Consider the following 26,347-nt stretch of genomic DNA (forward strand, 5'->3'; position numbering starts at 1 on the left):
CGTAGAACGCTCTAGTGTCCCGTGTTAAGTATCGATAGTACAACTGGCTCTGATCGATTACCACACTATGTTTTGGTCAAAGAGTACAAACTATAGCAATATTATTCTAATTATTCTGTGCTCTTTGGTTTGTTCTGTGGTTACAAGGCAACCATCATCATAAAATGTCAATCGATACGAACAGCTGTTAGAGGGGCGGCCATTTTTTCTCTATATACAACGCTTAAACAAGGGGTTTCGTGTATATAACTACTGCAAAGTAATTCCCATTGTATAGTTACAGACTGTTTATACATTCTCGCTTATGCATGGCTTATTAGTAACATTTTCTGTAAACTCTGCATAAGCCTCGTATAAAAACTATAAACGGTTTATTAGTAGATAACACGAGGTAATGTTCACTTTCTATACCAGTGAGTCACTGTTCTCTTAGCATCCTAGGAATGAATCATAGGTCACTTTGCATCATGGAAACGAGACAGTGTCTATGTCATTCAAGTAACGATACACAGTTTCCTTGATATCCTAGCAACGAGTCGTATTTTATTTATTATCCTAGAAACAAGTAATTTTCATTTATTGTAGCAACGAGCCACTGTTCTCTTAGTCTCCTATAAACGAATCAAAGATAATTTCGCATCATAGATACGTGACATAATTTCTGCGATATTTCAGCAAAGATACATAGCTCCTTTGGTATTTTAGCAACGAGACACAGTTCCTTTGGTACCCTAGTTAGCAAGATGTAGTTCCTTCGCTATTCTAGAAATAACTGATACCTCACTGGATATTTTTTGCAGAGAATCACATAATTTGATAGCTTGGATACGAGTAGGCTAAATGCCCGCTTCCACTTAGCGGAATCGAACCGAAAGGAAATGTCTGCCGCCGCTCACTCTAGTGGAATCGAATCGAACCGAACAGAACCGAACCTTGTTGCAGTATAAAATGGATAATAGCTTTACCATAGTTACGTGAAGAGGTGGAAAAAGAATAAATATTCAAAACAAGAAAAGGAAATGCAGGATCCATCTATTTTTAACTAGATATATAGACCTACATGGAGAATTTTCCACTTTCACTCTCTTGTGAAAGGTGAAACAAAATTCCGTTCTTTTGCACTTCCCTGGATTTTAATTTTTACCTAAAATTTCAGTGAATTTACTTGTTTCGCTGCAAGCATTATCACAGGCATTATTATTATTATTATTATTATTATTATTATTATAGTAATACATTTATGCTTTGTCATATAATCGCGGATAATTCTGAACAAGTTTTTTTTTTTTTCGTTCATATTATTGAATTGTAAGTTTCTATATATGTACTGTTTCAGCAATAAATTTCAATAAACAAATTACGCTACCAAAAATGTATATAGCTTATTTGTATTTTCACGAAGGCTTCACGAGAACATACGATCATACCCGAAACAAGAAGTTCTGTTCCGGCAGTGGAATAAATATTCTAGCTCACGAATTCTGTTCGATTCGATGCGCCGCGCAGCTTTCTGCAGTCTTCCATATAAATACACTGTGAAAAGAAATTCTGTTCGATTCGATTCCGCTAAGTGGGAGCGGGCCTTCACAGTTCGTTTAGTTTTAGTATCTTACAATTACAACGAATCACAGTACAGGATATCGAACGACAATATAGAATAAATCACTAAAAGGCGACAGAAGTCGTATAACTTTGAAAGAATATAAGAGGAAATAGAGGCAGATTTTACTGTACCTGTCATCTAAGATGAGTGGAACCGGTGACTATGTTCACCTACCAACGTGTAAAATATTCCAAGTATCTCCGAGCAGGTTCACTTTAATTATGACCACCTTGTATTGTATCATAGTGCGTTACACATAACACAGAAAAAGTCTTGTGCGTTAGGACTAGCAGCTGCAAAAGTGTCACGCAGTGAGTTGCAGGTGCAAATTCCGAGGTGGTACCAGTATGATTTTCTTGTTCATATGCAATATGCTACTAGAAGTACGAACAAGTATATTATCTCTTTCTCTGGTAAGATTTCAAGTTCTTCAAGTCTACTACTGTAGCGACTCTACAGCGCTCTTATCTTTCTTTCGCTGTTCAGTTACTGGTTTTCTAGTTACCGCATACTCGCGATAAAATCAATACAGATAAACAACATTCTCAGTATGTCGAGAATGCAGCCGAAATGTTTATGGAAACTGTCAAGGCAATAGTACAATTATTTTACTTCTTTGTAATTAAAGTTCTCACGACTTCAGGTGAGCACAGACCATACCTGGAAATATTTGCCTCTTTAGTTCTTTATTTTCTCTTTTATTCTCTATCTCCCCCACACATTCTTTCCTTTTCAACTTTGTTTTCCCTTTTACTCTTCTCTTATCCTTTTTTACGCGTATTTTTACTCTCTACATCTTATTTCTGCTCTTATTTCTCCTTTTCTATATACCTTTATCATTTTAATTTCTTTTGCTTCCTCTCTATTTGCCCCCCTCGGCATCCCACTCTTTTTTTTTCCCCTCAAGCTTTCTTTTTGTCTATTTCTCTTCTCTCAGTTTCAACTTCCTTCTCTCCAGTCCCTCTTTCTCTGAAAATCTCACTCCTACAAAGCAATTTTGACTTTTCCATTGAAAATGGTTTTCAAAGCTACGATTACCACAGAGTTTTTGAAGGACAAAGCAAATGTGCGGCATGTTTTCTCTGAGTACCACTATTTTCACTTCACGACTGTTACAAAATCATCTAATCACCTCAGAATATCCAAAACTATTCTATACAGAAATAGTTATCTCCTTTACACTCCATGGAGATGTATGAGGGGCATGTCGGTAGCGCTCCAAGCTTTCATGACCTCGAGACTTGAATGAGGTGGTGTGTTCGGCACCACGTTCCGACCTACTTTAACCCCAAGGGAAGATCCTGTATACTCAATATGAAGATGGCAGAATGGATCTCTGCACTGTTCTAAAAGTTTTGGCAACGATAAAAATGCCATCATCATCACTACCATTCAAAATTGAACCAGGGACCTTCCAGAATTGAACCTTCAGTTACTCTACAACTGAGTACCCGGCCACCTTTCTAATTTAAAGGGATCGCTAAATGAGGAAGTAACACTAGTATGCTAAACACTCAATATTACTTACGATTCAATTTACAGCCAAAGAAGATGAAAAATGCTTCTGATTGACGTTATGACTGACTTGTGCATCTGTCTACCGCTGTGAAGTAACTGTTAGAATGACTGACCGTGAAACGAGCGGGCCCGGGTTCAAATCCTGGTTGGAACATTTACCTGGTTGAGGTTTCCCGGGGGTTTCCCTCAACCAATTTAGAGTAAATGTTGAGTAACTTTCGGTGTTGAACGCTATACTCATTTAACTGGCATTATCACCTTAATCTCATTCAGACGTTAGATAGCAATAGCGGTTGATAAAGTATTGTAAAATAATCAATTTAAAAAAGTGTATATTAATTATCAGGCACAACTCACTTGACGATGTATGTCAGAGGAAGAAAAATTATTTGTATACATCTTAAGTCTGTTGTTCTTAGGCAACTGTCCGAAGACAGGTCTGAACCTCACAAATGATACCAACAAGGTAGTACTGTTCTCCAACCAGGAGATTAACCGTGAAAGGAATGTGCTTACTATTGCGTCATCTATTGGAGCGAAGTAGATAGATAATATTACAGTTATAACGTCAGTTTAAAAAACATGCGCTCTCCTACATATGTTATTTCCTGTAAGGAGGGATTAAAAGACCAAGAGATTAACCGTGATCTAATTTTGTAACTAGGGTAGTATAAGTAAGTGTGTATCAGTGTTATCGTTTGTGCTTTGAGAGTTAGCCAATGGAGATGCGTGTACCCACGTGTGTGACCTTATGACATCTTATGACATCAACATTCATTCACAGCATTACCCCGCTGCATCTCATTCCCCTGAGACTTTCTCCTGGTTGGATTACAGTACCACTTAAGAAGAAATTAGACCAGGATTAGTGAAATATGTTATCAATCAACGATATATTCAATGGAGGGGGAAAGGAACTGGTCACTCTACCTCATTATTTTCTGGCTTAGTTGCCTCACGAGTGATGCCTTATTGGTGTCACTTAAGAGACTTAAGAGGTTCCAATCTGTCATCGGACAGCTGACAAAACAACAAGATAAAAGAACTGGTATTTGAATGAAAATACTTAATCATAGTCCTTAACAATATCAATGACCGAATTTCACAGATTATTTATTTATAGAAAAAGTTGTAGTCTTTCCCGTGTTGATGTATCCTCAGATTAAAGAAATACGCACCACGATTTAACAGAAGTTACGTCCAAAACAAAAGGTCTATTTCTATTTATAGTAAAGTTTGTGTGGTAAAAGTAGGTTATCGGCAGATTGTTTTATCGTGTTAATGGAAAAATTATACTTTAGTTTTACAATTAACGGATGAGGGTAATGTATTCTCGACCTATATACGGGAGCGATAAAGAACATACTCTGACGTTAGCGGAATCGGAGTAGATTTAGTTGGTTGCTAACATCTTCAGAATAATGCTAGACTCCGAATATGGATAATTCCATTTATGAAGGTGATATCTAAAGCCTAATTCATTACCAGCGACGAAAGACAACAGCAGAGAATGATAACGAACATAATTGAACATTTATATAAGCGGTACTGTATAGCCGGCAAATTTTTCCTGGTCTACTGTCATTTACGAAGAGACTTCTTCAACGATATGCATCTACCGGCTTTGTGAGGAAAGCCACGCTAAGATTTACCATCGATTTTAAGAACCCAGCTCTTTCGACCGAGTGTTCAGTGAAAAACATGACATTACTCTTGTAATAGAACGATAAAATAATAAAACTGACTGACACTGATTACTTCAAGTTCAATAATAATAATAATAATAATAATAATAATAATAATAATAATAATAATAATAATAATACTTTATTGCCAGAACAAAGATACACATTGATTTTTTAATATAAAAACTCTCTAGCACCCCCAGAAAGAATAAGTTACATACTCGTGCTCAGGGGCATTCCACATAATGTTAATGTTAAGACATTTTATTGAATAACAGAGTAAAAAGTAATAGAAGAAAAAAAAAAAAAGGAAGAAGGAAAAATATAGATATCACAATAATTGAACTTTAAATTTTCTCTGTTAACAGAAATTTTTTAATAGATTTATGAAATAAGGAGCATTAGCAAACTGTATGTTTGGGAATTTATCTATTATCTTGTTATAAAGCCTTGGACCGCAGTTGCTACTGTGATCATATGCTACAGTTGTAGTACATTTAGGAACTGTCAAGCATATGTTGTTTGATCTTTTGGTTTTATATTTATGTGAATATAAATTAAATATAGGCCTATTTCGGTTTTTATGTACGAAATTCAGTAATACATTGTTCATATTTCTCCAAAATCGAGTATCTAACAGTGTTAACCCACTTTAGTTCTTTTCTAATTCAGGATATTCTAGAAGTGTTATAAATTTTTTAAACACTGTTTGAAAGGTTTATCTTTTTTTTTCATTACAGACAGGAGACAGCAGCAATAGAAGATCAGGTCTATTGTAGGCTACACACATGTGCTCTCGAAGAATAAAACTTATTTAGGAATAATCGGTAATTTTGCGTGTGGGGTTCTATTATTCAGATAGATAGTTTTTACTTGCATTCCGGACAGATTTTTATTGCTAAATTTTATTAACCTTAAAAATGCATCAATGGGTTTGAAACCGCGGACCTAGGATCAAATTTAAAGTATGGTAACCATGAAATCACTGATGATCTCATAGGAACCTTGTAAACCATAGAAACGATACTAAAAACTTAGTTTTCTACTATTGTAGTTCAAGACCGTTCTACAGACGCATGTCAAAGAAGCAGGGAATTTGGAGAACAAAACATACGGTAGCTTTGTTTCATGTCGTTCAGTTACAAGAGTTATTTTATATGTCGTAATTTTAAGGAACGAGATTCTCGACTTTATATCTCTTCCGAAGAAAGTCATTTTTGTAATCTTTAAAATTTCTCTGTCGGATTTCAAATTTCAACCTGCGAATCTCGAATCTAACAGCAAACATATTAACCGCCCGATCACCAAAAACGAACGAACCTTAATATATGCTCGTATCACTTTTTGACTTCGAATAAGTTTAACAGATGTTGAAGAGACCAATAAATATAAATGACGAGCCAGTATGATTTGTCTGTAACAACAAGCAGGTAGGATGTTAGAATTCTACGAACTACATATAGTAAATCGATAAGGCTGTGAAACTTCCCAGTGCTTCACCTGGGAAGATCCAGTAAGAGTCCCGCAGGCTATGAGAAAGAGGGAGGGAAGGCAAAAAAAGATGGTGGGACGCCAAGTTCATTCAAACCCCCAACAAAACTTGAAGAATACGATATACTTGCGAGATTATGCATTCTTAATTAAAACAGGTAGCATGATTTGTTGTGCCCGTCGGCTGCTACACGGTAGCATGTACAATCAGGCTATTCGGCGTAACTGTGTGGCTCAAGTAGCCCAAGTCAGATGGCTCAACGCCTATAATAATATCGTTCATTCTATAGGAGCGCCAATTACCTAAACTCTTGCCCCTATGGCACACACATTTCACAGGTGGTCGATGATTATCCAGAGGGGAAGAAGGTACGGTAACCTTACTCAAATCCATCTGTTCGATACTCTTCTATACAAATGGCTACCTCATTTTAAAATATCACACAACACTTAAACCTTTGGCAGTGAGGAATATTGGTGTTTACTTCTTAACTGTACCATAAGTTATTGTTTTCTGTGAGTTAGGTTGAAATAAAGCAGCTCGTTAACAAGATTAATAAAATCATGTAATTTAATTATTATTACAAGAAATTCTCCGCGCTTCTCATTCAGCTATCTACTTTTTCTTCCACCCCCCCCCTCCGTCTATTTCTCTCTTCATCCATCTAAACAACCATCCTTCCTTCTTTCCACGCACGTACCCACCCACCCACTCATCTCATCTCATCTCATCTCATCTCATCTCATCTCATCTCATCTCATCTCATCTCATCTCATCTCATCTCATCCATCTATCCATCCATTCATTCGTCCGCCATTCTGTTTCCATCCATCTATCCACTCATCTGTCATCCATCTACCCAGTCACCTATCCATCCATCTATCCATTCAATTATCCAACCATTCATTTACCCATCCATCCATCCATCCATTCACTTATCCGCTCATCCATTCATACCTCTATATTTTTCATACTCCACTCAGGATTCAATTTTACGATCATTTAGATAAACACTAGACATCCACAAGTGGTAGGATTTTCTAATCATTTTGTTAACAAGATGCAAGTTCATCGCTTGAAACAACACAAAAGAAATAAATATAGAATGTCAGCAAGAGAAGTACATAAAAAGACTTCCTGTAGTTCTCAGTTTGTTGTCCCAGAATCGGATGCTTGAGGTTCACGTCATAATGCGTTCTAAAACGAAGCAGGACAGCTGTAAAAGATCTAGTAACTCTCCTACGGTGTCAAAATTGTTTATTGAGCTCGGCCAAGGTCACCATCAGACGCATTGGCTGAGGGTATGGATGAACTTTGAGAGACGGCGCAAATCGGAAGTGTGCATAATAAATATTTTCTGAAACAAATATTTTTTTCTGTAAACCTTTAATCCGGATACCCAGTCAATACATGGAAAGGAGAAACACCCATCCCCTGTGGAAGAGAGATGAAACCCATCGGATGTGTCTTCGCAGCTCAATATAATGTAATACATGTATAAGTAATTGTCTGTCCCGGTTGATACTCTTGTATTATTTCTTGACCTCAGCACTAGGAATATATAATGTGGTTGACATCACGCTGTGGTCTCCATTAAGTATGCTTAACGTTATAATAGGTTTATTAATTTTATGATTACTATATACGGTGCATTTTTTAGCTGACAATGAGTAACTTAGTAAAACTGCTTGCCTTTTTACACTATAACTTTAAAATAAAGAACAACAACAAATTCACAAAACAATAAAAAAATCACTAAAATAAGACATAAAATAATCAAAATAATAAAAAACAAAGGTGTTAGGCCTATATAAACTAGAAAGAACACAATTAGAAAAAGAGAGAGAGAGAGAAAAAAAAGAAGGAAATGTAACACGTGACGTATGAGTGATGCAATGAGGAACTGATTGAGCGTCGTGAGGAAGTAACACGATTTTAAACGAAGAGATTCCACTTTTCAGATTAATGAATATATTTCGTGTGATAAACAAAACTTTTAATTAGAATAATTTAAGTGAGAATGGAAATTAAACATTTACATAAATGGAATCTGCAAATACAATGTACAGTCCATCTTGATTACGACAGATGGCTTTTATACAACATATGTTGGTTGGTTTTCATGCTAGTGATATCATCAAATAACTAGGAGAGGCCACACTTTTGGGATAATCGACTTTGATAACTTCGTTTGGGATGGACGTTAATGGTCTACAATGAAATATAGCACAGCAAAATTATAAAACACTCTATAGACGTGGAGGTTTTAATCGTGGAAGTTACGGTCTATGCCTCCATATTTCATATACCGACAATATCTTTCTCCTGCAGGTTTGTTTAGTAGCTGACTGATCGATAATGAAAAGGATTCTGAATTCGAGATATGTCTGCTTTATCATCGTTGTTTACTAGCTCGTACTTTACCTCTGAGCTACCAAACATACTTGCAAGAAGACGGAAGAAGACAGCTAGACCTATAAGAACTAAATGAGCAACAAAATGCGACGTTCGCTGCCAATAGTTCGAAAACCTTTGAGCGTTGTATAATTTCGTTGTGCTGTACTTCGCTTTACATATAATAACTTCCATCTGAAACAGAATCATGAAAATCGGTGATCCTAATGTGTGTTCATTCTTTGTAAAACACGATATGTATGGATTCTGCTAGTATGGCATAGCAGAATTCAATAACGGAAGCAAGATGGAATTCTATACTGCGATGTTATGATGATAAGCGAGAACAAAGACTAGAGAGAAGTTTTCATATAGATCTACTTTTATATACCACAAAGCGCCATCGCTGGATAGCCGTCAATTCATACGTACCGGAAAGTAAAAATTCTACTTGGATTATAAAAAGAGCGTTAATGGATAAAATGTTGCAAGTTTTCTTATACTTATGCCACAGACTTAATGAATATTTCATAGGTCCCTCATGCTTTACTTCCCAGAAGTAGCATAACTTTGAATCAGCCATCGGCGTAGCTCAGTCGGCTAAGGCGCTTGCATACCGATCCAGAGTTATGCTCGGACGGGTGTGTTCGATTCCCGCTTGGGCTGATTACCTGGTTGGGTTTTTTCCGAGGTTTTCCTCAACCGTAAGGCGAATATCAGATAATCTATGGTGAATCTTCAGCCTCATCTCGCCAAACGTCATCTCGCTATCATCAATTCCATCGACGCTAAATAACCTAGTAGTTGATACAGCATCGTTAAATAACAAACTAAAAAAATTGAATCCATTGCTCTCAGTCAGAACTTCATCCGCGATACTTCAGTGGAAGAGAGACAAAACGCATCGGATGTACGGTAACCACAAGACTACAGAAGACGATCTTTAGCAACACGTGACATTTTCGTTTGAAAAACGATTCTAAGACCGAAAAGTGTGACATATTCTAGCAGCTTTTAAAACTGTCTACTCAGAAGTGAAAAGGATGATATTCATGTAATGGGGCAGACGTACTATCAAATAACGGGAGAAACTGAAGTACTCGCAGAAACTCCTTCGTTTTCATCAACACAAATACCATAAGAATTACGTGAATCTTTTAGAGATAAAACTTCGAAACAGAATGGGCCAAACTAGAAGAATCTGAGATTTGAGACTTTTACAAAGAACATTTTTATGCATACATCTTGATTACACACTTTGTATCATTAATTAAGAATTATTAAGTAGAAACTACTTTCTTGTGTTAAATTAAAAATAAGTTGATAAATTACCTTAGTAGATTAGTTTCGGCTTTATTGTTAGCCATCTTCTGAATTAGTTAGAGCTTTGTTTGTTTCCGGCTTCTTCTAAAGTTGCTTTGATGGTGAGTGCGTTTGTATTTGGTAGTATGGAGTCAAATAGGATGTGTTCTGAAATTTAATTGCGTATTGAGGATTTGTTATGGATGTGTTTTTGCGTGTCTTTACATTTCGTACTGTTCCAGTGTATTTAATTTCTGGTTTTTTGGCTGAATATGTAGGATTTCTATGTCTGTTTCTATGTTTCTGTAGTTGTGGCTGGTGTTGGTGATGTATGTTTTTATTTTATTGGGTTATTTTACGACGCTGTATCAACATCTAGGTTATTTAGCGTCTGAATGATATGGAGGTGATAATGCCAGTGAAATGAGTCTGGGGTCCAGCACAGAAAGTTACCCAGCAATTGCTCGTGTTGGGTTGAGGGAAAACCCCGGAAAAAACCTCAACCAGGTAACTAGCTCCGACCAGGATTCGAACCCGGGCCACCTGGTTTCGCGGCCAGACACGCTGACCGTTACTCCACAGATGTGGTTGGTGATGTGTTCTGCGTATGTCGAGGTACTGTGTGATTTCGTTATGGTTGTGATGTGTTCTTTGTGTCATGTTTGAAATGATCTCCCAGTTTGTCCAATGTTTGGTTTTCAGTCTTATGTTGAGATAAATTTCTCTGAATTTTCGAAACTAGGGTACGTATATTTATAAATTTCATAATCACGGATGAATCTCACAAGACCTGGAAGGGTTGTCTACTCTGTTAACTTCGCTGTGCTTAGCTTTTTTAAATCTGCTATTTAATGACGCTGCAATAACTAATAGGTTATCTAACGTCGGTGGAATTGATGATAACGGGATGGTATTTGGCGAGACGAGTCCGGGATTCGCCATGGGATTATCTGACATTCGTCATACAGTTGGGGAAAACTTCTGAAAAACCAAAGTGGGAATCAACCCAGCTGGCTAAAAAAAAACTGGACAAAGGAAATAACGTCAAAGTACTCTTCACATAGGCGTAGAAAATCTTACATAAGTACAACTGAGGCCAATAGAACATCTAGTACAACACCGAAAAATAACTGTGTTGAAACGTAAAATAACTATGTTATTATACAATAATAATTTAATAATAAATAGGTACCAAACATGTTACAATAATATAAAAGACAAAATTAATAATGAAACAAGCCTACAAAAGGTCAGAACTCATATTTCAGCACAGTTGAAGATACAATATCTTCACAATTCCTCTAGTTCAGATAAAGAAATGTTCTTAATAAATACACAATAATGAAAATGACATGTTTAGCTGCAAAAAATAGTCATGCAAAAACGACAATTTCGACTTATGTTAAATAATTATTACTTTAGAGACACGATCAAATTATTCTGACAAATTACATAAACTGAACAAATATGAGAATAAAACTGAAACACCTGCAGCCTATTAGCCCAACAGATGACTCCCCACAACCCCCTAATACATGAAGGGAAAGCAACATCCATGGGAAGGAAGATGGGAAACATCAAAAACCTCCAAAGGCCCAAAAACACATCACGACTTTCAACTCTGTAATTCCCACTGGCAGAAACCCTGAGGGCATCTCGGCAGACAACACTATCAATATCCTTCACGCAGGATTGGTATGCTGCTGTACATTTGTGGTCGCCTGTACTTTCACTAAGACCAGTTGTACTATAATACAATTACAATAATGGTAGCTGCATGTCTTGGAAGGAACAATGGAATGATGTTTGGGTTCACGATGCCTTCGGCTAGAAGAGAGATGAAAAAAAACGTTGTTCGTTCATGCGCCTGAAGGCTCCTGCAACTCATTCTTCTGAACTGTTATTCACGTTGCAAACTTAGTTAATTGTCAGTTAGAATATTAATGACGAATTTCGCATACATTTCAAGATTTTTCTATCTCTTCTATGGCAGTGTAAGCAAATCCTCTAATGCTAATGTGTACATGAAAGGTCCTTGAGGGATACGATTAGTGTGTGAGGCAGAACATTTTACGATATATTAAAAAAAAAAGAACAATCCATCTATTAAAATCACTAATTATTAAGCTCTAAGCCTTCTTTACCTTAAACTTACTTACAGCGAGCAGAAATTCTAGCGATCCATGATTGAATATTCTAAGTTGTTAATTTGCAGTGAAACTATACAGTACTTCAAAAGTTATGAAGCAACAAAGACAAACAGAGAGACAACTATACATAAACTATTAGGATCAAAATCACGAACTGACTTTGGAATGAAATAAAAGAGAATTTATTGTAGTAGGGGAGAGTAGCCATCGATGGACCTTTGCTTTCAATGGACCGCTGCCATATACTTGGTCATATTGACTGCGCGTGCGTGAAACGTCACCTCAAGGCTTTCCCCTGGTATACATCACTCCTGAGCTGTCTTTGGTGGCGGCAGCAAACACGTAGGCTGAACAAGAAGCTCAGATACGTTTTTGTTATTTTTACTATAATTTTAAAGTAACTTTAAGTACGGAGTATATTGACTTAATGGCTTTAAGTTATGAAATGACATATATATATATATATATATATATATATATATATATAGCTGGAATCAGTGTTCTGTTTGCATCCTTTTCAGTTGTAAATTCACAAATTGAGAGAGCAGAATTCGTTCTTGGTGCCCAGGTCTGCTTTAAAGAATAACAGTTCGGACAAAAATGTGTTTTGTATTGTTCCTCTGCAGAATTTCTTTTGACAAAATATATTAATACAATATTATTAAAATTACTGAGTCCACCGCTGTCGAGTAAAGGTTAGTATGTCTAACCGTGGAATGAGCGGGTCCGAGTTCAAATCCTGGTTTGGACAAGTTACCTAGTTAGGGTTTTTCCCGAGGTTTTCCCTCAACTAATTGAAGTAGAATTGCTCGGTAACTTTCGGCGTTGGACCTCCGACTCATTTCGCTATCATTAATTCAAATGTCACTGTCATCATTACCATATTCCGAGTTAGGTTTACGGTGCAGCGTGTTGTATTCGTACAAGATCGAGGCCGTTCGGCGACAAAATCATTCCAAAACAGGAGTGATATGCACACTAAGCCTCTAGCTGCAATGCAAGCCTTCGGATCCCTCCTCCGTAAAAAAAAAAAACAATGTGTTTACTACAGTGTATATTTCCTCTTATTAGATGTATTATCAAGCTTATTGAATATTATTGTCTTGGACGAAACGAAGACAAAAGAGCTATGTGCTGAGAACATGATTTCAAAAACCGGAAATGCTTTTAAGTTGTAAAACCTAAGGTTAAAGAATTCCGAAGCTGCTCATGCATAAGACGAACTGAACAATAATGAAGATTTTTTGGTGAAAGTAAGGCGAACTTGTTCTTGTGTATATGTTTCTGTATGTGCTCGCGCATATGTCGTCATATGCTAAAACGAGTGCTTTTTTATTGTTATAAAGGTAGGCACAAAAGTATTTGGAAGTTTCCCAGCCTCGAACTCCTTTTCCCTTGTAAGGACGCGTTTTGGAGTACCTTTTAATGTTTTTCCTCCCAATTCCCTTTCATTCATTCATTCACTTGGAAGTTCGTCCTTGCTATCAGGAACAGAAAGGAATTCTGTGTTTCACCAATTTCTTACTTCAGTCGCCAGTAAATTCGAATTAACTTTTGCTGGACTCGTCCATTCTATCCGAAACACTCTTTAACTCATAGACTAGTCCCATCACACATATACTTACCCGCAGGTTCATTGCCGCCCTCACATAAGCCCGCCATCGGTCCCTATACTATGCAAGATTAATCCAGTCTCTATCATCATATCCCATCCCCTCAAATCCACTTTAATATTATCCTCCCATCTACGTCTCGGCGTCCCCAAAGGTATTTTCCCTCCGGCCTCCCAACTAACACTCTATATGCATTTCTGGATTCGCCCATACGTGCTACGAGTACATGGCCTGTCCATCTCAAATCACACTTGTACACTTTTTATTATTTTGAAAAGAAAATGCACCTAAGAAGCCAATAATAATAATAATAATAATAATAATAATAATAATAATAATAATAATAATAATAATCGTTTGAGATGGGCAGGGCATGTAGCACGTATGAGCGAATCCAGAAATGCACATAGAGTGTTAGTTGGGAGGCCGGAGGGAAAAAGACCTTTAGGGAAGCCGAGACGTAGATGGGAAGATAATATTAAAATGGATTTGAGGGAGGTGGGATATGATGATAGAGAATGGGTTAATCTTGCTCAGGATAGGGACCAATGGCGGGCTTATGTGAGGGCGGCAATGAACCTCCGGGTTCCTTAAAAGCCAGTAAGTAAGTAAGTAAGTAAGTTAGTAAGTAATAATAATAATAATAATAATAATAATAATAATAACAATAATAATAGTAATAATAAAGTCTTATGTTTACTTCATTACTATTGACGAACTTGTCTTTGACTATAATAAGTAATAACTTAAAAAGTCGGTAAAAGTTCAGGTGTCATTAAGCCGTATGTGAAAGATCAATATTTATAGGCTATTACTTGGGAACCAATGCAACAGATATTATTTCCATAAAATATATATTTTTTCCTTTCAAACGTTATACACTGTTTGTAAATAAAACCTTTGCTTATAACGCTCCGAACTTTCCCTGTTCTCTCCCATGTAACGTACGAAACCTCAGAGCTTGATTATTTATGCTTGTGTAAGAGATTTCTCGTATCTTATTGAGGTACGGGAAAGATAGAGGCTACTCAAGTACTATGTCTAGATATTGAATGAAAAGACGAAAGCAGTTTGCTGTACTATCATCGTAAGAACAGACATTCCCGAGGCATGATTTGAAATTCTTTCGAAACGTGCAGCATTGCTAGCATTCTTTCGTCGCCGCCGCAAGCGAAGGAATGCCGACCAACTTCCGTCATGACTCCTGGAAGTTTAAGAGATATTTACAATGGTCTGTAATTTGTGCAAATTAAGAAATTCAATCAAATTAATTTAATAGGCCATTATGTAGGGCCTACTTACTTTATCTGCCTTACACCTTATTTATATCATTAATTTCCTTCAACCAAATGTTAGGATTATTGCATTAAAATTTACGAGCACATTCAAAAGTGATTTTTATACATTTATTATGTAGTACGTGTCGACGATTTTATAATTAACAATTACACACACATATAATATTCCATCTACATTACAGTCTACGCCCTTAGAATTGTTCTAAGCTGAAATAAGAATGGTCCTGTCATCTCTTATTGGGTCTTTCCTAATATTTTCCATTACATCTAAATTACATTTTCACATTCCTACAAGCAGTTTTGTTTTGTAGCAATGGCCAGTATAAAAACAATGGTAATACTTTTAAAACTTAACTCTTATGTTATTATGGCAACCCTACTCTTTTTCTGTATCTGTAATATTTGGGTGCCGGTAACGTCTTGTGACGTTCAAGTCCACTGTAGCTGTAGACATTTTTTTCAGTAAAAGGTATATTCTTCACAGAGGAAAATCTACTAGTCGTAGTTTATTAAATTTCAAATAAGATAAGGTTGCATTTTTAAAGAAAAATGTAATTAATTAATAATAACAATACATAGAATACATTCCTTAACTTAGATATGAATCATGCCACGTGAGTCGTACGAACTGAACGTAGCGGCAAAGAAGCTCGAAAACAATTAAAATACAAGAATCCCACAACCGACACAAGCCTAATACCCCGAAGGTTATACCTGAATTTGTGCGAATTATAACTGGATTTCTTCGTTATATGGGACGTTCAGAGCACAAGGGAATCAAGTCCACTTTTGATCAATTGGGAGATATTTCGTCTGTACATATCTTAGATGAGGCTACTTTCAGAGCATAAAAGAATCATGTCCTTACAATCTTTGGAATGGTGCAGATATTTAAAATCACACTCACCTTTAATGGGTTATTAATTATAAAGACTTTAAGTATAATTTTCTGAAAAGTTTATTTTTGTGACTTGATTTCCTTGTGCTCTGAACGCCCATATATCACCCAGTTCGGCCAACATGTCAAAATTGCCAAGACAGAAAACGCGAGAAACACATGTCATAACTAGGAACTTTTATTTTCCCGTCAGAAAGCTGAATGCAACTTGAGATAATATTCGATGCACATCGACAAATTGTACTTGTCGAGGAAGAAGGAGGTGATGATATAATAATAATAATAATAATAATAATAATAATAATAATAATAATAATAATAATAATAATAATAATAATAAAGTAAAGTTGCTACGGAAATCACAAAACATAATTTAAAACGTTCAATATTAAAAGACTGAACGTACATGCACAATGTCATTAAAATAGCTTAAAATAATTTCCAAGCAATCCATAGTTATTAACATCAGAATGACTGCATTACAGTACTATCACAAAGACACGGTTCTGCATTATACAAGGTTGGAAAGCATAGTTTTCCTGAACGAAATTACTAAGTTAAAACACATTTAAATATGCACTTTAAAATGGAATCTTCTGCCTCAATTAGTATAAATAGCATAATACTGAGGATTTCAAAATTCGTACCTTGTTTATCAATAGTAACCCACGGCTGCCACACTTTGGGTGTTGGTTGTGAAGGCATTCTGGCGACCAATGTATCCATGACACAGTAAAATGCAGTTGAATGCAACTCTTTCGACTGTAGGAATCTGGAAATCTCTGTTCGGCTACTTCACAAAGTATTGTTTATAAAAGCAAGATGGAATTCTTGCAGTGTCACAGTTTCACTTTTAAATAAAACGCGAAAATCTTCGAGTCCATATAAGTTAACTAATTACCTCGAACATTTAAAAATCTATTTCTTTTCTTTCGCTTTTGACATAATAGTGAGAACACAACAACGCCTTTACAGTGTTAACATTGTCCAATTCGTACACAGGCTAAACTAAAGCGTGGGTTAGAGAGATAATGAAACACAAGTGAAAATTAATAAGGACGCACATTCGATGTTGATCCACTCACAACGAAACCGAAAGCACTGATTTGAAGAGCATCTGGATCACAAATCTAAATATCAAGTCCGCTGCAGTTTTCGTGTTTATAATCTTACAGAATCATGCATCGACTAAAGTTGGAAAAATATTCTTCCTTCAAAGTCTTCTTCATTCACGATTTGGTTGGGTTGGTTTAGCCGGAGTCCTGCCCTCCGGCAATGGAGTCCAGGGCTCATTTCAAACACGAAACCTCAACAAAAAACAAACTACACCTTAGGCGGTTCACCACGGCGTCTTGTAGCCTGCTTTAACATAGAAAGCACGTTTCCAGCACAAAAAATGCATCAGCTAAATAATAAAATCATGAAAATACGTACGGCATAGATTAAAATTTATTAAGTCTGTGTTTATTCCTTTTATATCCAAATTGTTGTTTAGGTTCGTAGTTACAAAACAAAAAAATCAGCTTGTAGGCTTGCTAATTGTTCCAATTAAATACTGCGTCAAGACGTACTATTGTGTTCACATCACAAATATCGGAGATTATAATTTTTCTTGAGTAACACTACTGTGAATTAACATATTTGTATGCATCACAATATAAATTATATTAACACTACAAATAGACCTTAATAGTTAAATGTAAGTTCATAACATTTAAATGATGTCAATAAATTAAAAACGTCATTAGGTCCGGAATAACTTGATGACATTTCTCGTAACATGTGAGATAAAATTGTCACCGACAAAAAAAGCACAAACAACTACTATACTTTGTTAAGGTTAGTCCTTGAATATCGCTGTATTTTATTATCGATTTGCAATGTCACTTTCTAATGAACCACTAAAATGCACAAATGAAAATCTTGACTTGATCACGATGTCCGTACATTTTTACTGGATACGTTCTGGCTCTAGTAAGGTGTGAACGTTCGCGGTTCTTCAGTTGCCTTGGTGCTCAGTGAGGCCTATCACGAACAATTGAATGAAAACTATCAAGAACCACAACTCTTGGACTCGGGATTGTTTCGAAGGCATCCAAGCTGATCAGACAGGCTACTCCCGACACCTAGAGGATGCCTGGCGGTAGATAATCTCTTACCTCCCCTCCCCCCGCACACACATTTCCCCTCTACCACCCTCAAAAGTCTTCAAAGCCATTAAGTCATTGACTGGCCGGATACGACTGAGCACATTTTTTGTATGGGCCCTATAATAACAATGTTACGTTACGCAATTAAAAATAAAGTGTCAATTATTGTATGGTTAGCACGAATTAATTAGCATGCGGACAGGGTACACACGAAGGAATACAATGAGAAAAAGGTCGCAGCCCAGAGGCTTTCAGATGTACACAGTATCGACTGACTAAATATGGTAATTCCTTAACTGGAGAAATGGTGAATCGTGAACCATCACACCTGAATGTAATTCGGCACGCATACCCCTCACTACAATGACAAGAATGTGCTGTTATCTACAGGAGAACTGTAAGCAAACACGACATCGTGAATGGGTCAGACGAGAGAGCCTATTGCTCGAGTCCGAAGTTGCATTCCCGGCAATGGAAATTCAGACTACACTTACAATGTCGTGATCTCCGAGGCCTCGAACACTGGCAACTCAGTCATTTCTTTTTTGTGCACTCAGATTCAGTATAGGTACAAAGTTCCGAGTTTTCTATAATCACTTAAAACAACAGCCTCCGGTTTATTATTATAAATATGAGTACATGGAAATAAGCCGTTTTGATTCCTGAATTAATAACTTAGGAATTGTTGTACACAATAAAAATGTAACTGAAAGCTGAACTACTGTACCTACTAAAAATTGAAGTAGTATCTATAAAAAAACCTTGGTTAAAAAGAAAATTCAATTTTTGATAGTGACGGAATAATGGAAACAATTATGCGACTCGTCTACTTACTTACTTACTTACTGACTTTTAAGGAACCCGGAGGTTCATTGCCGCCCTCACATAAGCCCGCCATCGGTCCCTATCCTGAGCAAGATTAATCCAGTCTCTATCATCATATCCCACCACCCTCAAATCCATTTTAATATTATCTTCCCATCTACGTCTCGGCCTTCCCAAAGGTCTTCTTCCCTCCAGCCTCCCACTCGTCTATGATTTATAAATACAACAGCACCATTCAGCAAAGAATCCGAAAGGGCATTTTCTGCCGTTAAGCAAATATGCACCAAAAATAAATCCAATTAAGACTGTAACATTATTGCATGTTTCTTTTGAGCACACTTCTATTTGGACAGCAGTGTGGATGCTTACTTACACATATAAAATTGCAGTTATATACACACACGTTACATTCTTTAGAATAATATATTCATTAATATTTACTATTATAGAAAGAGTTTCATTTAAACGTTCATTTAATTAGCCCTAAATATTTTTATTTCATTGGATGTACTTATTACAAAATTTATTTATAAAAATGTATGTGTACGTATGTATGTATGTATGTATGTATGTATGTATGTATGTATGTATGTATGTATGTATGTATGTATGTATGTATGCATGTATATATATATATATGTATGGATTATGTATTTAATGCTCAACCAGATTGATTCAACATCTTTTGGTTTCTGACAGACCAGTACAAAGTCCTCATAGAGGATTTAAAATTTACAAATTTTTTATAAACATTTAAATGTTCCCAATTCATTATAGAATTTTCCTCATTACAAACGACACACTGAGGTGATGGTAAAATACCCAGTTTATATAAATATTTCGCCAGACAGTCGTGTCCTGTGGCAGTCCTTACGGCAGCTACAGTTTCTTTACGGGGGTGATCAGGAAGTATCTCTGACTTGTCAACAAGACCAGTCCATTTCTTGCCATCATTCTTTATTTGAAGAAAAATGTTAATTTTTAGAATTATTGTTACTAACATCGGTTTCCGGTTTCATAAATTAAAACACCAACACACCAACATTAAAATTTTAATCGATATTGTGGGCCTAAACTAAGACACTTCCCGACTTCTCTATAGTCTCTGAACAAAAATATTAAACAATTTCAAAAACATAAAATCGATTCTATCAAAATTCATTATTTTGTAAAGTATTATCACAGTAACGGGGTCTAAAGGTCGACATAACCTCAGGGAATACAAGATGCCGATAATTGTATTCCAAAAGACTGAGCAATGTTTTTCTGTATACTTATTAACAATAACAGTTCTGTCGACAAATCCTACTCCCACGTCCACGTCGTAGTTCCCGGGCAATGCAGTTAACTTTTAACTGTAGCAGACGGGAAAGGGTGAGGGCGAGTGTCTAGCGCCTTAAAACTAGATCAATTCGGCAAGCATGTCCAGAGGCTTTAAGGTGGCAACCCCACCACTGGACTTACTCTGCTTTGTGCTCGTAACCCATTCAGAGGACATTTTAATTACTGGCAAATCTCAAAATAAGAAGACGAGTGGATCTTCAGTTGACGACAATGAGATATGAGGGGGTCAGAAGCAAAGGGTTATAAATGCACTTAAGTTATTTGTAAGAAAATATGGTTGAAAGTACTTAAGATTTCGTAAATTCCATGCAATTTTTTATTTCAATTTTAATGAGTGATGTGGTTAAGAGATGTATCCCTTTGTCACTAAAATGTTAAATGTTTTAGCTTGCCCTAGGTGCACTTAATCCCATCATGTTCTTAGAAATGTCACTTGTACCCTTTGCTTCTGACCCCCTCATATATGAGAAAAACATTAGGTTACAACTGGGATGATTTTAAAACAAATACAGACATTTTACTCGTAGAAGAATTAAGAGTATACTTAGATCTCGACAAAATCCAAATTTATAAATCACGAAGAATTGAAGAATACAACATGTGAACAGAATGCCACGCAATAGATTGCCTAGATTACTTAAAAATTACACCCCATCAGGCACAATAAAGCAAGAAAGACCACTGAAGAGACTCCTCGACATCTGATTGAGATCGGAACAGGTCAACAGTGGCCTAACTCCCTGAAAGCTACATGATGATGATGATGATCACAGTAACAATTAGCAGCAAAGATTCGGTTAAATTAATTTAGAAATGTTTCAACCAAGATCATTTTATTAATGACAGGAAATCATAAAAATATGGTTCGTTATGTGACAGTTTCACTTAGTCTGTTATTTAACAACGCTATATCAGCAGCTACTAGGCTATTCAGCGTCGATGAAATTTGCAATAACGAAATATTTGGCAAATGAGACCAAGGATTCGCGATGGGATTACGTGACATTCGCCGTAATTTGGAAAAAAACAAAACTAGGTAATCAGTCAAAGCGGAAATCGAGCCCACGCCCTAGCGCAGTCTCGGATCAGTAGGCAAATCCAACTATTGTTAAAGTCACATCGGTATCTGATCGATTGTTAACACTTCCAGGTATACTGAAATAGACGAAAAATTTCCTAAACTCTGCACATGAATTTCCTTTCTGATATGGGATATCTATAAATCGAAAACTGTCGGTCCCCCGTCGATAGGATGATAGGCGGCGGCGGCGGCAGCGACGATGTAGATAATGATGACGACGATGATGATCGACGAAGTGAATTTTAACGTGGGTGATAAATGTCTAGTAAAATCGTACTTGGAATTCAGGACAACACTCTTTTACATGCAGCGAATGCACGCACGAGTCTTCCGCATTACTTCCCTTCCAAAAGGAAGTCTTTTTTTTTTTTATTGTTAACTCTCTAGCATCTCTTGGTGCTTTCTGGTTGTCCTAACCGATGACGTTACAAGTCAATAATAATGTGACACTTTCCTTCTTCGAGGAAAATTCCCCGAGAGTTGAGCCTGGGAATTGAACTCGGGACCTATAGATCTGGAAGCTAGCATGTTGACCATCATACCACAGAGGCAATCAAAAGGAAGTTATGATAAGAATTTTTTCCACTCCCACTACCGTAAGTACTACGCTGTTATTAGTTTGTGTTTAGGAAAGTAAATGAACTTTACCGTAATAATGCCGGTTGCTACGGACGACGGCACTAAGAAACATTGCTTCCCAATGGAATTGAGGAAAAAAATGTTTCGTTCAACCATCGCATATCAATAATCATAGGAATATCATAGTCTAGTATATACAGTCACGAAGCTCAATACGTAATAAATATGCATCCATAGATAGTTGCTAACCACTAGGATCGCTACTATCGCCTTATTAAGACAATGCGAAATAGTACCGGCACAGTCTATTGTTCCTAGCACCCTCACAACTCAAGCTTCGTGACTGTATATACTAGACTATGGCAATACTCTAAACTCGACGACTCACTCAACAGTTCTGATATTAAATCATGTAAAAATAATTAAGAAATATAATATTTTATTACGTAAAATTTGGAAGTAGAAAGAACATCATATGCAAATTATTCCCGAGTTAAGTAGAATTTGCTAGTCTGGACTACTTGATTGCAGGCCTTGCCATCACTCGGGCGCAAACTCGTCCTCAACTAGTAAAAACTACTTACTTCCCTTCATATACAGAGTGATTCACAAGGATTTACCGCCACTTACGTAGCTTATTTCCGAAGACATTCTGAGCAAAAAAGTCATATAAACATGTGTCCTAATCTCAATATTTTCAGAGTTACATTAATTTGAAGTTGTTTGTAAAATACCATTATTCTTTAGTTTTAAGGGTAAGAGAATATTACAGAAAAAGAATGAACTATTCAGGAGTATCATTTCTTTAATTATCTAGTATTCTGAAGCTAAACATGTGGTCAATTCCATAACTGTTTCGTGTAGAATTTTTTTTTCGATTTTTAACTATAAAATTACATTTTTATTACGCATTTATCACAAAAATTGTTACAAATCACGCCACTCTTTGTAAATTCTTCAAGACTGTACATTAGGATGCATAATTAAACTGTAAAGAATCAAGTTCCTAAAGTCGTATGATTTGTAACAATTTTTGTGATAAGTGCGTAAGAATAATGTAAAATTGAAAAACAAAATCTATATAAAATAATGAAGAATATATTTTTAGCTTCAGAACACCAGCCAATACTAAAGAAAAAAGGTATTCTACTAACAACTTCAAATTAGTGTAACTCTTAAAATATTGAGATTAAGACACATGTTTATATGACATATTTTGCTCAGAATGTCTTCGAAAATAAGCTCTGTAAGTGGCGGTAAATCCTCGTAAATCACCTTGTATAAATAACTATTTATTGCCTTCAGTGGAGTTTGAATCCGCGAACCTCGAATCTAATGGTAAGAATATAACAGCATCTTGATTATCCAGAATAATAATAATTATTATATTTGCTATTATTATTACTATTATTACTATTATTATTATTATTATTATTGTTGTTGTTGTTGTTAGAGACAATGTTACACCGCAGTCTAGTATATACAGTCGCGAAGCTCAATACGTAGTAAATATGCAAACATTAGGTAGTTGCTCACCACTAGAATCGCTAATATCGCCTCATTACAGGCAATGCAAAATAGTACCGTCACAGTCTATTGTTTCTAGCACCCTCAGAACTCAAGCTTCGTGTCTGTATATAGTAGACTATGGTTACATTAAAACAGACTTCACACTTTTGTTACCTTGGAAATATGAGTAGCATGTTATCCTATGAATACAGTAAAGACGTCCAGACTAAATTAATATACTTTCAGATGTGTGGAATAATAAGGAAAACTCTTGGCAGGAAAACAAGAATAGAAACACAGTTCAAATTCTATCGAACAATGGCTATCCCAACACTATTATATGGAAGTGAATGTTGAATGTTAAGGAGAAAAGAAGAAAGTAACATACCTACAGGCAGCTGAAATTTCTACGAGCATTAAAAGGGAATACGAGACGAGATCATATAAGACATTAATTGAAGACCTCTCTCGAAAAAGGGTTAACATCAAATTAATGAAATATGTGACTTCGGTGGAAAATGTAATTTTTAAACATTCATTTATAACAATAAATTAACGAAGTCAATAGCTGAATAAATCTGCATCCTTGATTAATCAAACAGTTCTGCTAGTAAATATAGGCCTAACGAAATATGGCCCTGAAATTATTTTCTTTTCTCCTGAAACGTGTATTATAGATTTGCTGGTTACATCCTTATTTGAGGGAGGTCTTCAATTAGAGAGGAATTAGAAGTCTCATCAGAACTGAAGAAGTAAACATAGAAGATGGGCCGAATATTTGGAAGGATATAATGTACAAGATCCCCAAAAATGACCTGGAGGTATAAACCAATAAATAGAAAAGATCGAAGTAGGCAAAGAAAAATGAGGAGTTATGAAACGGAACAAGACATCAGTTCTATGACGTGAAAATTGGTGGTGGTGGTGGTGGTGGTGAATATTACTGATCATAATTATATTGTATATTATGTTAGACAAAGTAAAGACTACCAATTTTATTGTATCGCTAAGTGAGGTGACGAAACGCAATCGTCCTAGTTTACGAGCATTCTCGACTACATCGGATGCTGTTGGTTTATCCCACTCCAAAGATGGACATGTCATCTGCATAACTCAAATATGCCTACATAGCAACGTGAAAAATGAACCATTACCCCACAGGCCTGATATGTGATACCAAAACCTCATTTTTTTCTGTTGACGAATGAATTATCCCCCCCCCCCTTCGTTTAAAGCAATTTATACATTTCTGCTGAACATTCAAACATATGAGTTGATGGAAAACAATAGTGAATGGTTCATGTGCCAACAGCTTTACTTTGTGTGTGTTAAACTCTCTTGCAAGGCAACATATTTCGGCCATTTTGACATTCAACAACGTATGCAAACGAACTGACTATAGTCTTAACTAGCTGGTATAAATGTATAAGTATAGTGACCTTTAACCATGGTATGCACTGAGCTAAATATTTTAAATCAATGTCACAATGTGCATGATATTATCATTTCCATAAGAGGAAATGAAATTTACTGTTCTTCTGTTACACAATAAATTAAATAATTTCTTGCAATAACGAATAATTGTCTTATTGTAGGGCCTATCAGACTTCTTCTGTCCGACATCCTGAAACTCGTAAATAATCGCTTTATGAAATTATGAGTTCAAAAATAGAAATAGGAAAGTAAATGACAGGAGATTTCAAACTAACAAAACCTTATGGGAACGGTGTGGATTGTCACCAACTCTTTTCAATATACAGTATTGAGACTGCAATATCGTAATGGAGTGGGATTGCTCAGTTGCGGAATGACCGTGAAAAATATAACATTAGGCTACATCTTCCATGTTGCTTACTTTTTGCTAAGAGCAATCAGAACATCACGTCTATAAAGAATATGTAGTGAGCAAATGATGAAAATAATGAAGGTAGAAGATAAAATCGGCGTTGTAGAGGAAATGGAACGACGGAAATTGAAATGACGTGGCCATCTTGGACGAACAGAAAAAACCCAGGACAGAATAGAAATGAACTAAAATTCATGAAGAGACAGTGAAGGATTGAAATTGGGAAATGAAAGATCATCGTCGACGTCATCATCATCATCATCATCTAGTTTTATAGAGTCTCAACGTTTTTCCGGTTCGCGGCATTCATAAACTTCTACTCGTCCAATATCCTTCTTTTGAGCATCGCTCTTTTTTTTTTTTTTTTTTTTTTAAGTGGAGCGTTTTTCTGAATACCACTCTAGAAAAACTGTAACAAAAATTACAGCATTGATCTCTGTGGGAGTTGCGTCGATGCCGTCCGCAATTCGTTAGTTGAAGAGCTTCATGGCCCAAATTATGCTTGTGTTACAACATTGATCAAATGGAATGTGCAGCCTATGTTTATGTTTTAAGAGATTATGTGCATCACAGTATTTCCTGAAAGAAACCACCCGGCCATCCGGGATGTCATCTCTTTCTGTAGGGTATTCCACTAATAACGATGACATATTGATTAAAAAAACGAATACTGCATTTTGATGTTTCTTTACTTCAGTCATTTATATCTTTATACAAGGGAGGGGGGAATGATAAAACCAGTTATAAATTTATGATTTCGGTATCAGATGGACATGGAAAAGATTCAAATTAAAAAGTTTTTTAATGTGTAAAAGCTTAACGAAATATCAAATTTAATTTTGTTTTACTTGGTTATTTAACAACGCTGTATCAACTACGAGGTTATTTAGCGTCGATGAAATTGGTGATTTGGCGAGATGAGGCCGAGGATTCGACATGTACAGTATTACCTGACATTTGCCTTACGGTTGGGGAAAACTTCGGAAAAAAACCCAACCAGGTAATCAGCCCAAGCGGGAATGGAACCCGCGCCCGAGCACAACTCTGGATCGGCAGGTAA

The 26,347-nt window shown here is 36.1% G+C and overlaps 1 protein-coding gene across 3 annotated transcripts in view; it reads right to left on the reverse strand.

Moving 5' to 3' along the window:
* Tgi (Tondu-domain-containing Growth Inhibitor) overlaps nt 1-26,347 on the reverse strand; it is a 196,535-nt gene that overhangs the window by 37,911 nt on the left and 132,277 nt on the right. Inside the window, exon 1 of one of the 3 annotated variants that reach the window (XM_069818492.1) lies at nt 16,601-17,372. The exons of 1 other annotated variant lie outside the window; for it this stretch is intronic. In XM_069818492.1, the coding sequence (XP_069674593.1) occupies nt 16,601-16,679 (79 nt within the window). In that variant the 5' untranslated portion in view covers nt 16,680-17,372. Of the gene's footprint in view, nt 1-1,734; nt 1,984-16,600; nt 17,373-26,347 lie in introns of those variants that run through there. One more of the 3 variants, XM_069818493.1, reaches the window with a different exon arrangement.

The sequence above is a fragment of the Periplaneta americana genome, chromosome 2 (assembly GCF_040183065.1).
Source record: "Periplaneta americana isolate PAMFEO1 chromosome 2, P.americana_PAMFEO1_priV1, whole genome shotgun sequence".
NCBI classification, from domain to species: Eukaryota; Metazoa; Arthropoda; class Insecta; order Blattodea; family Blattidae; genus Periplaneta; species Periplaneta americana.